Consider the following 12,758-nt stretch of genomic DNA (forward strand, 5'->3'; position numbering starts at 1 on the left):
CAGAAGCTAAATGGTTAAACGGCTGGGATCAAAGTTATCTGTAATCCTGGCCGTTTCTGCTGGGTGTCAGTCACAAGTGTTTGCATGGGCACAGCTCCTCGGCCCGCGCCTTCACACTGCCATAATAGTACATGCTGAGTGTGATTCACTATTACAGGGCAGGAAGCACCTAAAAGGTTTGTTTCCACCTTCACTTCTGATTTTTCTTATTGTTCCAATGCATTTGAAATGAAACAAATTTGCAAAACGTTAATATAAATTCGTTATCGTTTTGTGTCTGCAGCTCTTATGCACACAATACAAAAAGTTATTTAACTACTTCATAACTGAGCATGTACATATACACCCTTGATGACCGTGGTGGGTATAGTGTGAGCCCAGGAACCGAATGTTTCATACAGCTGAAAGCTGCCTGCAATGACCACAATCAGAGCTAGCTACGACCGTAGCTGTTCAAAGGGGTTTCCTGGACTTTATTGATGACCTATAGTCTGGATAAGTCATCAATAGTTTGGGGTCCGCGACTCTGGATCCCCTCCGATTATCTGACCCGCTGCACTGACATCAATGGAAGGGAAGCCGACTACTACACATCCAGCTCCGAGCCACTGACGGTCGGCAGAGCAATCAGCCGATCATCGAGGATGCCAAGCAGCAGATCCCCGCTGATCAACTATCGATGACCTATCTAGAGGATAGGTCATCAATAGTTAAAGTCATAAAAACCCCTTTAACTACTAAGGTGCTGGTGGGTTGCTACAGTTTAGTAAAGGCTCTCTGGGCTGCCATGGATGTAAGCCTATGGCCGGTTTCACGCGACCGAAAAACTTGTGCGAGATTTGTGCGTTGCGAAACACATAAATCTCACGTGAATATGAACCCCACTCTTTTGAATGGAGTCATACACACAAAGCAAGGTTTTCCCTCACTGCAGGAAAAAATCGTGGCATGTTCTATCTTATCGCCTTCCTCGAAACGCATCACCCATTAATTTCAATGGGACCTTTAATACATCGCAAGGCTTTCACATGCCGGGTGATGTGCATGCGAGAGCAACGTGAGGTTTCCCCTTTAAAATCAATGGGAAACCCTTCTGAAACTCTATCACGTGTGAAACTCGCACAAGAGGATTGAAATTTTTGTATTATTGTATTTTGATGCCACCTGAAACTAGGGATTTGACAGGGCTTGGATGGAGGAACACCCCTGTTACACCCCTAGATTGGGTCGATGCTTGAAGGTCCTAGCAGCGTGTGGATTGATTTTTTCCACACCTTGCAGCGATCAGTCTAACCAGAGCAGCCGTCCCGCGTTCCATCTGCAGGGTAACACGGTCGGCGTCTCTGTGCTCGGTCCTGCGCGTCTGATCTCTGATACATCCCGGGCGGCAGCCGCCTCACGCCTCAGTCCGTCCTGGCCACCGCATCTGTGGTTCGTCCCGGGAGCCGGCTGTCTGTTTCGTCACGCCCGGTCCCCCACTCACAGTTTGTTCCGATGCTCCCAATCGTGCCGCAGTCCTCAGGACGGCACTTTAGGGATGAAACACGCCCCGAGCCAATCGCAACCTAGGGGTGTTAACATTTTTTAAGACTGCTGTATTAGGTCACCACCCCAAACTTCCAGTGGCGACATAATATAACAATACCTCGGAATTTTATCGATGAAAGGCATTTTTGCCTAAAAAACGCTGCGCATCCACAGGTAAACCGCATGTTCACAAGCGCGATATCGGGTAGAGGAACTCGGCCCGATATCGCGCTCGCCTATGTGTAGGTAGCATATAAAAGAGGCTTACCAACACTAATCTCAGTATCCCATACCAGGCACAGCGCGGAACATTATATAGTGGCTGTGCCTGGTGTGATAGCTCAGTCCTATTTACTTCAATGGGACAGAGCTGGAATCAGGCCATGTGATGAATAAACGTTGCATCACTGGCCTGAGAAGAGGCCGCAGCGCTACAGTGAGCACCTCAGCCTCTGCAATCGGGTGATCGGCGCAGATCCCAAGCGGTTGACCCCCAGAATCAACTATTCATGACCGATCCTGAGGAAAGGTGATCAACAGTTTATTCCTAGAAAACCCCTTTGAGCATTGTCCGAGGGCTGACAAAATGCTGAAAAATGGCTTGGGCGTGAATGAGTTAAAGCTCTCTATATCTGGGAAAGCTGAGCGGTGATCAGACACCTGAATGGCAAATCTGAAGTTCTGCCGCAATATGGACTATAAACCGCAGAAGAGGAGCTGTTATGGCGACCACATTGGTAGGAACAGATATAAATAACGGCTCAGTAAATGCATTCCCCGGAGGGATCGCTTACGGAGGGGGGCACATGTAAGGAGCAGAAGGTCACAGATGGTTTTAGTCTCCGCTTTACATGTGGAGAAGCCCTGCGAGCCCTCAGTATCAGAGATGCCAACGCTCTCCGCTGACAATATGGCCGCCGGCAGCACCCGGTCACAACTGTCATTCTGATGTTCCCGAGTATAAAGAGAAGAATCTGCGCCGCTCGCTTGTGTACAACAAGGAACGTTTCATCGACTCTGTATCAAGTTCAGCAGCGGCTGGAAAGGCGCCCAGATGGAGACGTGAATGATTGATAGGAAAAGTTACACCGTCAACTTCGGACAGTCAGCTTTTCACCGGCCTGGAACGGCTGACAGCAGGGAGCAATGGATTGCACGTGTTTAACGGCACAGCAAAAGCGCTTTTAGTGTTTCTTAACCCTTTGATATCTAGCCCGGATCGATGCAATCATTTCTCTCCTTTTTCCTCTCTAAGGCTTCCTACACAGGCGAGCATATCATCAGACTGGGAAACTCGGCCCGATATCACGATTGTCAGTGTGCAGTTTACCTGCGGATGAAAGGCGTTTTTCTTTAAAAATCGCCTCCCATCTTTAGCCGCGCTGCACGGAAATCTCGTATAGGACGCCGTGCGATGTGTTTTCCGACCCCATTGAAAACAATGGGCGATGTATTCTGAGGGAACGCCCAAAGATAGGACATGCCGCGATTTTTTTTCCTAGACGGCAGTAAGGGGGAAAAAATAAAATAAAAAATTGCTTATGTATATGACCCTATTTAAAAGAATGGGGTTCATAGTTGTGCAGAATTTGTGCTCCGCAGTGCACAAATCTTGCACGATTTTCACAGCCGTGTGCAAGCGGTCTAAGTGTCAGCAGCCGCTGTTTTGAAGTTCTTAGAATTTACTGTGTGATATATATGATAAACTTTACCTACGCGATGGTTATTACGCCGCGTGGATACCGGATAATGGAAGGATTTTTTGCATCTATTCAAAGTGTTCACATTAAAATTTACTTTATACTAAATAATTACATTTTTATCAGGGTTTCTTTTTTAACAGTTTTTTTTAATGATTTTTTAAAATTCCACAAAGGGTTAAGTTTAACATCTTTACTTTACACTAATAATGTATATTCTGTATCACTATGAGAGGGATTATTAGTTCTCCAGTTCTCCTTGATAACCACATCCTTTAGTTCTGATGTCACCACTACACTCTACACAACCCAACCCCCTCGCCCTGATGTCACCAGAACACTCTATACAACCTAACCCCCTCCCTCTGATGTCACCAGAACACTGTACATAACCCAACCTCCTCTCTCTGATGTCACCAGAACACTGTACATAACCCAACCTCCTCTCTGATGTCACCAGAACACTCTATACAACCCAATCCCCTCCCTCTGATGTCACCAGAACACTCTACATAACCCAACCCCCTCTGTCTGATGTCACCAGAACGCTCTACACAACCCAATCCCCTCCCTCTGATGTCACCAGAACATTCTACATAACCCAACCCCCTCTCTCTGATGTCACCAGAACACTCTACATAACCCAACCCCCCTCACTCTGATATCACTAGAAATGCTAGTTCATTCACTTTGATATTACCAGCACTCCCCAGGTACCCTCGCCTCTTCATTGTGATGTCACCAGGATACCCCAGATACCCTTTACCCCTCACTCTGATATCACAGCAATAAAATCCACACCATTTAAAATTTCAACTGAACGCTTTTTTGCACATGGGTGGGGGAAAACCTGACGTGTTAATTCAAGATAAGGAAGCCACATGTGAATTTTCCCATTGGCTAGGACTGGATTTGCATGTAAAGCTGCAGGGAAACAGGTTGCAACAGGAGGTGGCGATTTCTCCTTCAATGCAAGTCTTCAAACAGAGGTTGGACAAATATCTGTCTGGGATGATTAAGGCCTCGTGCCCATGGGGAAATTCGGGTCCGCACGGATTCTCCATGCAGAATATTGCAGCAGGTCCCTCCTGCCCCGCAGACATGAGGCCAAGCAATCAGATATACTTTCCTGTTGAGACGCTGCGAATCTGCGCTCTGTCGCGGCCGGATCTTCTTTCTTTGGCCCGGCGGATATAGTAACATAGTATGGAAGGCTGAATGAAGACAATGTCCATCTAGTCCAGCCTGTCTATCCTCCTGTGTAGATCCAGAGGAAGGCAAAAAACCCCAAGAGCAGAAGCCAATTAGCCCTTTTGGGGAAAAAATTCCTTCTCGACTCCCTAATGGCAATCAGACTGTTCCCTGGATCAACCCCTAATAGTTCCTACCTGCCCGTATACCCGGATTGACAATTAACCTAAGATTTATATCCTATAATGTCCTTCCTCTCCAGAAAGACATCAAGTCCCCTTTTAAACTCCTCTATGGATTTTGCCATCACCACTTCCTCCGGCAGAGAGTTCCACAGTCTAACTGCTCTTACAGTAAAGAATCCCCTTCTATGTTGGTGATGAAACCTGCTTTCCTCTAAACGTAGCGGATGTCCTCTTGTTACCGTTGCAGTCCTGGGTATAAACAGATCCTGGGAGAGATCCTTGTATTGTCCCCTAATGTACTTATACATGGTTATTTGGTCGCCTCTTAACCTTTTTTTTTTTCTAGAGTAAATAGTCCCAATTTGGATAGCCTCTCTGGGTATTCCAGTCCCGTCATTCCATGTATTAGTTTAGTTGCCCTTCTTTGAACCCCCTCCAATACCGTAACATCTTTCCTGAGCACCGGTGACCAGAACTGTTCGCAGTATTCCATGTGAGGCCTGACTAGTGCCTTATATAATGGAAGGATAATGTTCTCGTCCTTCGCCCCTATACCTCTTTTAATGCACCCCAAGACTTTATTTGCCTTTGCAGCAGCTGACTGGCATTGGTTACTCCAGTTTAGTCTACTATCCACTAATACCCCCAGATCCTTTTCCATATCACTTTTCTCTAGTGGTACCCCATTAAGTGAATATTGGTGACATCCGTTTTTCCTGCCCATGTGCATAGTCTTACATTTTTCAACATTGAACTTCATTTGCCATTTTTCTGCCCAAGCCCCCAGCTTATCCAGGTCCGTTTGTAGCCGCACATTGTCCTCCGTTGCATTAATTATATTGTATAATTTTGTGTCATCTGCAAATATTGATATTTTGCTGTGCAGCCACTCTATCAGGTCATTGATAAATATGTTGAACAGAGTGGGGCCTAATACTGAACCCTGTGGCACCCCGCTAGCGACGGTGGTCCAATCAGAATACAAACCATTTATTACCACCCTCTGCTTTCTATTATTGAGCCAATTTTTTACCCACTTACACACGTTTTCGCCCAGTCCGAGCTGTCTCATTTTGTATATCAGCCTATTATGTGGCACGGTGTCAAAGGCTTTAGAGAAGTCCAGATATATGAGATCAATAGATTCTCCCTGGTCCAGCTTAGAGCTTACTTCATCGTAGAAACTGATCAGATTTGTCTGACATGAGTGACCCTTCATGAATCCATGCTGGTGAGGAGTTATTCCCTTGTTCTCCTTGAGGTACTCATCGATGGCGTCTCTCAGAATCCCCTCGAAAATTTTTCCCGTTACTGAAGTGAGACTTACTGGCCTGTAGTTACCAGGCTCACTTTTGCTCCCTTTTTTGTAAATTGGAACCACGTTGGCAATGCGCCAATCTAATGGTACTACACCGGTCTTGATAGTGTCTAGAAATATTAGATATAGCGGCCTAGCTATCTCGTCACTTAGTTCCCTTAGTATCCTTGGGTGTAATCCACCTGGGCCCGGCGATTTATCAATTTTAGTCTTCTTCAGTCGCTTCCGCACTTCCTCCTGCGTTAGGTATGAGATATTTTGTGAGGGGTTCATTTTATTCCCCTGCATCTCGTGTGGCATCTCCTTTTCGTTTGTGAATACACTTGAGAAAAAACTGTTTAGAAGATTTGCTTTCCCTTCATCATGATCAATGATTTCTCCTGCATTATTTGTTAAAGGGCCAGTGCTCTCCCTGCAAATCCTTTTGCTGTTAATATAGTTGAAAAATAGCTTCGGGTTGTTTTTGCTCTCTTTGGCGATCAGTCTTTCTGCTTCCTCCTTGGCAGTTTTGATCTTATCTTTGCATATTTTGTTTTTTCCCTGTATGATTTTAGTGCTTCTTCGCTGCCTTCTTGCTTTAGTAGTTTGAACGCTTTTTTTCGTTTATCGCCCCTCTTACCGTCTTGTCGAGCCACATTGGTTTCCTTTTAGCTGAGTTTCTTTTATTTTTAAAGGGAATGAACTGCTCACATGAGGCGATTAGGATCCTTTTAAACTTTCCCCATTTGTCCTCTGTACCGTTATTTTTGAGCATGTTGTCCCAATTAATGTTACCGATAGTAGTTCTAAGCTCATCAAATTTTGCTTTACTAAAGTTTAGTTTCTTTGTCGCTCCCTGATAATGCTTCCTATTGATTGACAGCTGGAAATTGATTATATTGTGGTCACTGTTCCCCAAGTGCCCCTCAACCTGCACCCCCTTTATACGTTCCGGTTTGTTAGTTAGTACTAGGTCCAGAATGGCCCTCCCTCTTGTTGGTTCCTGCACAAGTTGGTTCAGGTAATTATCTTTAATTACTCTCAAGAACCTATCACCCCTGTGAGATTTGCAGGTTTCCTTCTCCCATGTTATATCTGGATAATTAAAGTCCCCCATTATAATTACTTCGTTGCGCTTTGACACCTCATCTATCTGCCTTAGTAGTAAGTCTTCAGTTTCTTCTGTTGCTTTTGGTGGTCTATAGAAGACCCCTATTAGGCTTTTGTTATTTTTACCTCCCTGTATTTCTACCCACAGAGATTCCACCTGTTCGTCTCCTACCCCTATATCCTCCCGTAGCCTCGGCTTCAAGTTCGATTTGACGTACAGACATACCCCTCCCCCTTTCTGGTTCCTTCGGTCCCTTCTGAAGAGATTGTACCCCTGCAAATTCACTGCCCAATCGCACTTATCATCAAGCCATTTTTCCGTAATTCCGACTATATCATAATTTTCATCAGTCATTCTCGCTTCAAGCTCACCCACTTTACCGATCAGACTTCTTGCATTCGTGGTCATACAATTTATATCATTTTTTTTGTTTTTTAAAATTGTTTTGTTGCTATTCGTACTTATGGCTGATCTATCAGTTCTAACTGGACTAACCCCACTCCCTGCTCGACCCCCATTCCCTTTGCTTGGACCCGGATCGCTAGTTACACTGGCTACCCCACTATTTCTCATTTTGCCCTCCCCCCCCAGTCCCTAGTTTAAACACTCCTCCAGCCTTCTAGCCATCTTCTCCCCCAGCACAGCTGCACCCTCCCCATTAAGATGCAGCCCGTCCCTACGGTAGAGCCTGTAGCCGACAGCAAAGTCAGCCCAGTTCTCCAGGAACCCAAATCCCTCCTTCTTACACCAACTCCGGAGCTACTTGTTTACCACCCTAAGATCCTGCTGCCTTTCTACTGTGGCTTTAGGTACAGGTAGTATTTCCGAGAAAACTACCCTGGAGGTCCTCGCCCTGAGCTTGGACCCTAGGTCCCTGAAATCATTTTTGAGGGTCCTCCATTGACCTCTAACTTGTTCATTGGTGCCAACGTGCACCATGACCGCTGGATCCTCACCAGCCCCTCCCAGTAATCTGTCAATCCGATCCGCGATGTGTCGAACTCGAGCGCCAGGAAGACAACACACCGTTCGACGATCCCGGTCTTTATGGCAGATTGCCCCATCTATCCCCCTAATAATTGAGTCCCCCCACCACTAGAACCTGTCTAGCCTGCCCTGCACTCCCCGTCCCCGTCTCACTGGAGCAGTCATCCCCCTGGCGTTCAGAGGGCATGTCGTGCTGCAGCGGTGCTGGCTCTGTAATGTTGGGTTGTGCTAGTTCAGGACCAGCCTCCCTGGATCTATTCCCTCTACACCTCCTTCTATCTGTCACCCAGCTGACTGCCTGCTCCCCCTGCTCTTCCGTAGCACCATCCGCCCCAACCTCTACCCCAGCAAGTGTCTGCTCAGTGAGCAGCAAACTCCTTTCCATGTTGTCAATGGCTCTCAGTGTTGCCAGTTGCTCATTTAGATCCAGAATTTGGGCTTCTAAATGTGTGACGTGCACGCATCTTGCGCAACAGTATGCACCCTCGATCGGCTGATCAAGGACCGCATACATTGCACAAGTAGCACACTGGATGACATTGCCAGACATGGAGCTCATCCTAATGGGGATCTACAATTTACTTGTGGAAGTGGTGAAGATAGACTTGTTCACACTCCGCTCACACGCTGCCGCCTCCGCTCAACCGCTCACCCGCTGCTGCCTCCGCTCACCCGCTGCTGGCTCCGCACAACCACTCACACGCTGCCGCTCTCGCGCAACCGCTCACTCGCTGCCGCTCTCGTGCAACCGCTTACCCGCTGACACTTATGCGCAACCGTTCCCCCCCCTCACAAACACTTAGGCCTCATGTCCACGGGGAAAATCAGATCCGCTGCAGATTCTCAATGGAGAATCTGCAGCGGGTCCCTCCTGCCCCGCGGACATGAGCGCCGAAAATAGCAATTTAAAAGCATTTACCTATCCGGCGCGGGCGGGGAAGGTCAGCTGTTCCTCACGGCCGGATCTTCATTTTCGGCCGGCGGATGAATTCCTGACGCCGGCGGCACGTCGCCGGCACGTCGTCGACGTGCCGCGCGCATGCGCCGGGCACATCCGCCGAGCCGAAGCAAGGAAGATGCGGCCGTGAGGAAGAGGAGACCTTCCCGCTCCGCTACGGATGGTAAATACTTTAAATTCCTATTTTAGGTCTCCCGCGGATCCGGACGGCTTCCATAGGCTTCAATAGAAGCCCGCGGGAGCCGTCCCCGCGGGAGACCCGCACGAAAATGGAGCATGGTCCAGATTTTTCCATGCTCCATTTTTTTTAAAATCCCTTTTATTGACGATCCAAGGGTATTTATCTACCCGCGGGTGGTCAATGCATCCCTATGGGATGCGGATCCGCATGCGGGAGATCCGCTGCGGATCTTAAATCATATTTTGCCCGTGGACATGAGCCCTTAGACCCCCAGACACACACACACACAGAAGACACAACTAGGGCACACCAGATACACAGAAGACACACACTTAGCTCACAAACACACACAGAAGATACTTATCGGCTCCTCCACTCCTCCTGGTGACGTCACCCGCTCTCCGGGCGGCCGCTCACTCTGCCCTCCTGTCTCAGCTGCTCTGTTCTGGTCCCCTCCGCTGCTGCTGGCGCTGGACTCCTGGTGGCCTCTTGGCGCCGGCTACTGCTCTGCTCCGCTCTCACCTTACTGCCCCCGCACCTGCTTCGGCGCCGGTATCGGCTCCTGTGCTGCTGCGCTGCTCCGATGTCCCCTTCAGCCCCCCGCTCGTGCCTCTGTCTCGGCGCGCTGCTCCTGGCGTCTGACGTCACTTCTGGCTGTCAGAACTTTTCTGATTGTCCCCAACACAGCACGACCATCCTGCACCCTGCGGCTCCGGATATGCTCGGCACGTCGGCTACGTGCTGCGCGCATGCGCCATGCACATTTTCTTTCTTTTTTTACTCCTGCTTTCCTGCGGTACAGCAGAAATACAGCTGCGAGTGTGCGGCGGAACCGGACGACTTCCATAGGTTTCAATGGAAGCCGTGGGAGCCGTCTGTGTTGGAAACCTGCACAAAATGAAGCATGCTAAGGGTGCTTTCCCCCGCACCAGGGAAAAATGACATCTGCAAGTATTTAATTACCTGCGTGTGTCCAATGATTCCCTATGGGTGCGTATCACGCGTGGGGGACACCCGCGCGGATTTACAAATTCTATTTTGCCCATGGACATAGGGCCATAGTGATAGCAGGGGTTGAACCCGATGACCCTGGAGGTCCTTTCCAACTCTACCATTTTAACTCCGAGGCTCAGCCATGGATTTCTGCTGCAGATAGTCAGAAAAATTCTGTGAGTATCTGACACAAAATATCACTGCTTGTAGTGCTATTTTTCAGCAAAAAAAAAAAAAATCCATAGTATGTACGGCCACCTAGAGGCCCCCTACCTGCCACTGCAAAAAGGTGCATTGGTGTACGCAAAGGAATAAACAGTGAATTACAGGCAGCCTGAAATGGCTGATAACAGGGAGCAGCAGATCACATTCAAGATTTCTTCACATTTGGGGAAATCATGGCACCCCTGCGGCTTACTTACATTTACACGGAAAGCTTGCACACTGTTATCCAGAAGCAGAACGTTGCACACCACCTCTGTGCTCTGTCGGTCGCGGGCCTGCTCCGATGCTCGTACATTGTAGGTTCTGCCGGCAGGCAATCGGAAACGTGCGCTCATTACTGTCCACACAAAGTCTGCGGAAAGAAGAAGACAAGGCGTAAATATGGTGCTGCCAGCAGTGGATTCACCCCCAATACGATGCGGGTATCCATGATGGTCACAGCAACAACTACAAGGCAACAGCAGCAACATCACAGCACAACACAAATGAAATTCAGTCCTAGCAGGCCGACTGGCTGAGTTAAAGGGGATTCCCAGGACCCTGATATTCAGGACTCTTCCTCAGGGTAAGTCATCAGTACTAGATTGGTGGGGGTCCCCCGTTTGGAAATCCCATCAATCAAGTGCTTGAAGAGGCGGTGGCACTTGCTCCTCTACTCAGGCCTGCGATATTATGTCCATCGGTCGTACGGCCAGAGAGAAGCTCAATCTCATTCAAGTGAAAGGAACTGACCCACCACAGCCTCTTCAAACAGCTGATTGGTAGGGGTCCCAAGCGGCGGACCCCCACCGATCTGCCATTGATGACTTCTGCTGAAGGGAAGGGTATTTTTACATGGGACGATTGTTACTCCTATGCAATTACACAGGAGTGACGATCAATCATGGAAGGAGGTTGTAGGACGCCAGAGATCTTCCAGAGAGTCAACAGGCAGTTATACGTAGATGAGTGACTGCCTGTTCACGCAACTGTTGTTTTTTAGGTGAGCTGAAAACCAAGCGATTACGACAGCCGAGTAATTCCCTAGCGCTCGCCGTCAGGTTCCCTATTTACACGGGACGCCAGTCATACATTTGTATGCCAGGACGACAATATATTTACAGAAAATCTCTTTAATGGAAGACACAAGCAGGTGCCGTATTCTGATGCCCTTCAGCCGCGCCAAAGTTAAATGAGCACTTTATTTTTTATTATTTTATTTACATGGACAATAAGGCCGGATTAGCGGTAAAACATGGGTATTGAAAGGCATGTACTTTCGATTTTCCCTTCACACTCTCAGACACGAATTACTTATTTCATGAGTGAAAGGAAAAATTGCAGCATGCTCTATTTTACAGCGGAATCTGCGCAAACGGCCTGCATTGAAGTCAAGTCAATCGAGGCATCCAATCAGCAGCCCATATGCAATTAATATTGTGCATAGGCTGCGGGGACTCGCGTCATTGCTAAACAACGGCACGGCAAATACAAAGAAAAAGGAACCCTGTACTGCGCATGAGCGATAGCGAGCCTCCGCGGTCATCTGCAATACAGGTACTTGCAGGACGCAGGGTCACCAGTCTCAGGCTGCGCTGACGCAGGCAAAGTCTGCCTTGGATTTTCCCGCTGTGGATTTGTTTACCTGTTGAACCATACAGGGATTTAACCCTTTTCAATGAATGTGGATTTCCGGAAGCGGAAGCCGCATCAAGCAGCAGTGTGTCACCTATTTTTTTTCCACATGCAGATATTAAATTCTTATGCGGAGGAAATCCACGCTGCGAGGACCGCGGTACCGCGCCGATTTCTATTAAAATAAATGCGATTTGGATTTGCTGCAGATTTCGCATTAAAAAAAATAAAAATCAATGTAAACGTTCGCTACACACGAGTGGCGAACAAGATTAAAGGGCTTTCTACAAACAGTGCTACCCTTGCCTAAGGCCGGGCTCACACAAACAAATTTGTATTGCTTATTACGCATAATAAACGATGAACGGCGACAATTAAAGTATGTCGGTTTTCATTATTGCACTGACACTTGCGTATATTTTACGTACCGCGTATTATGTGCGTACAGCCCTATTATTTTCTATGGGTGCATTCGGAACACACTGCATACATACATATACATATATATATATATATATATATATATATATATATATATATATATATATAGATATATATATAGATATATATATAGATAGATAGTGGTTTGTACTCATGTTGCTGGGAGACATGGGAAGAAAGTTAAAGCCAGTGCATGACATTGTGCGTAAAATATACGGTACGCGCAGACATTTACGATCTGGTAGTGGTGAGCCCGGCCTCAGGGTTATTTCGCTACCACAGCTCACCTTCATTGCGATTTTTGTGCGATGCGTTTTTAACATTAGAAAGTCCTATTGACATTTGTGT

General features: G+C 47.5%; 1 protein-coding gene across 2 annotated transcripts in view; it reads right to left on the reverse strand.

Annotated features, from left to right (window-relative positions):
* PTPN4 (protein tyrosine phosphatase non-receptor type 4) overlaps positions 1 to 12,758 on the reverse strand; it is a 91,494-nt gene that overhangs the window by 51,853 nt on the left and 26,883 nt on the right. For both annotated transcript variants that reach the window (XM_066575355.1, XM_066575356.1), the window contains exon 2: positions 10,553 to 10,707. In XM_066575355.1, coding sequence (XP_066431452.1) covers positions 10,553 to 10,690 — 138 coding nt within the window. In that variant the 5' untranslated portion in view covers positions 10,691 to 10,707. The remainder of the gene's footprint in view (positions 1 to 10,552; positions 10,708 to 12,758) is intronic.

The sequence above is a fragment of the Eleutherodactylus coqui genome, chromosome 8 (assembly GCF_035609145.1).
Source record: "Eleutherodactylus coqui strain aEleCoq1 chromosome 8, aEleCoq1.hap1, whole genome shotgun sequence".
NCBI classification, from domain to species: Eukaryota; Metazoa; Chordata; class Amphibia; order Anura; family Eleutherodactylidae; genus Eleutherodactylus; species Eleutherodactylus coqui.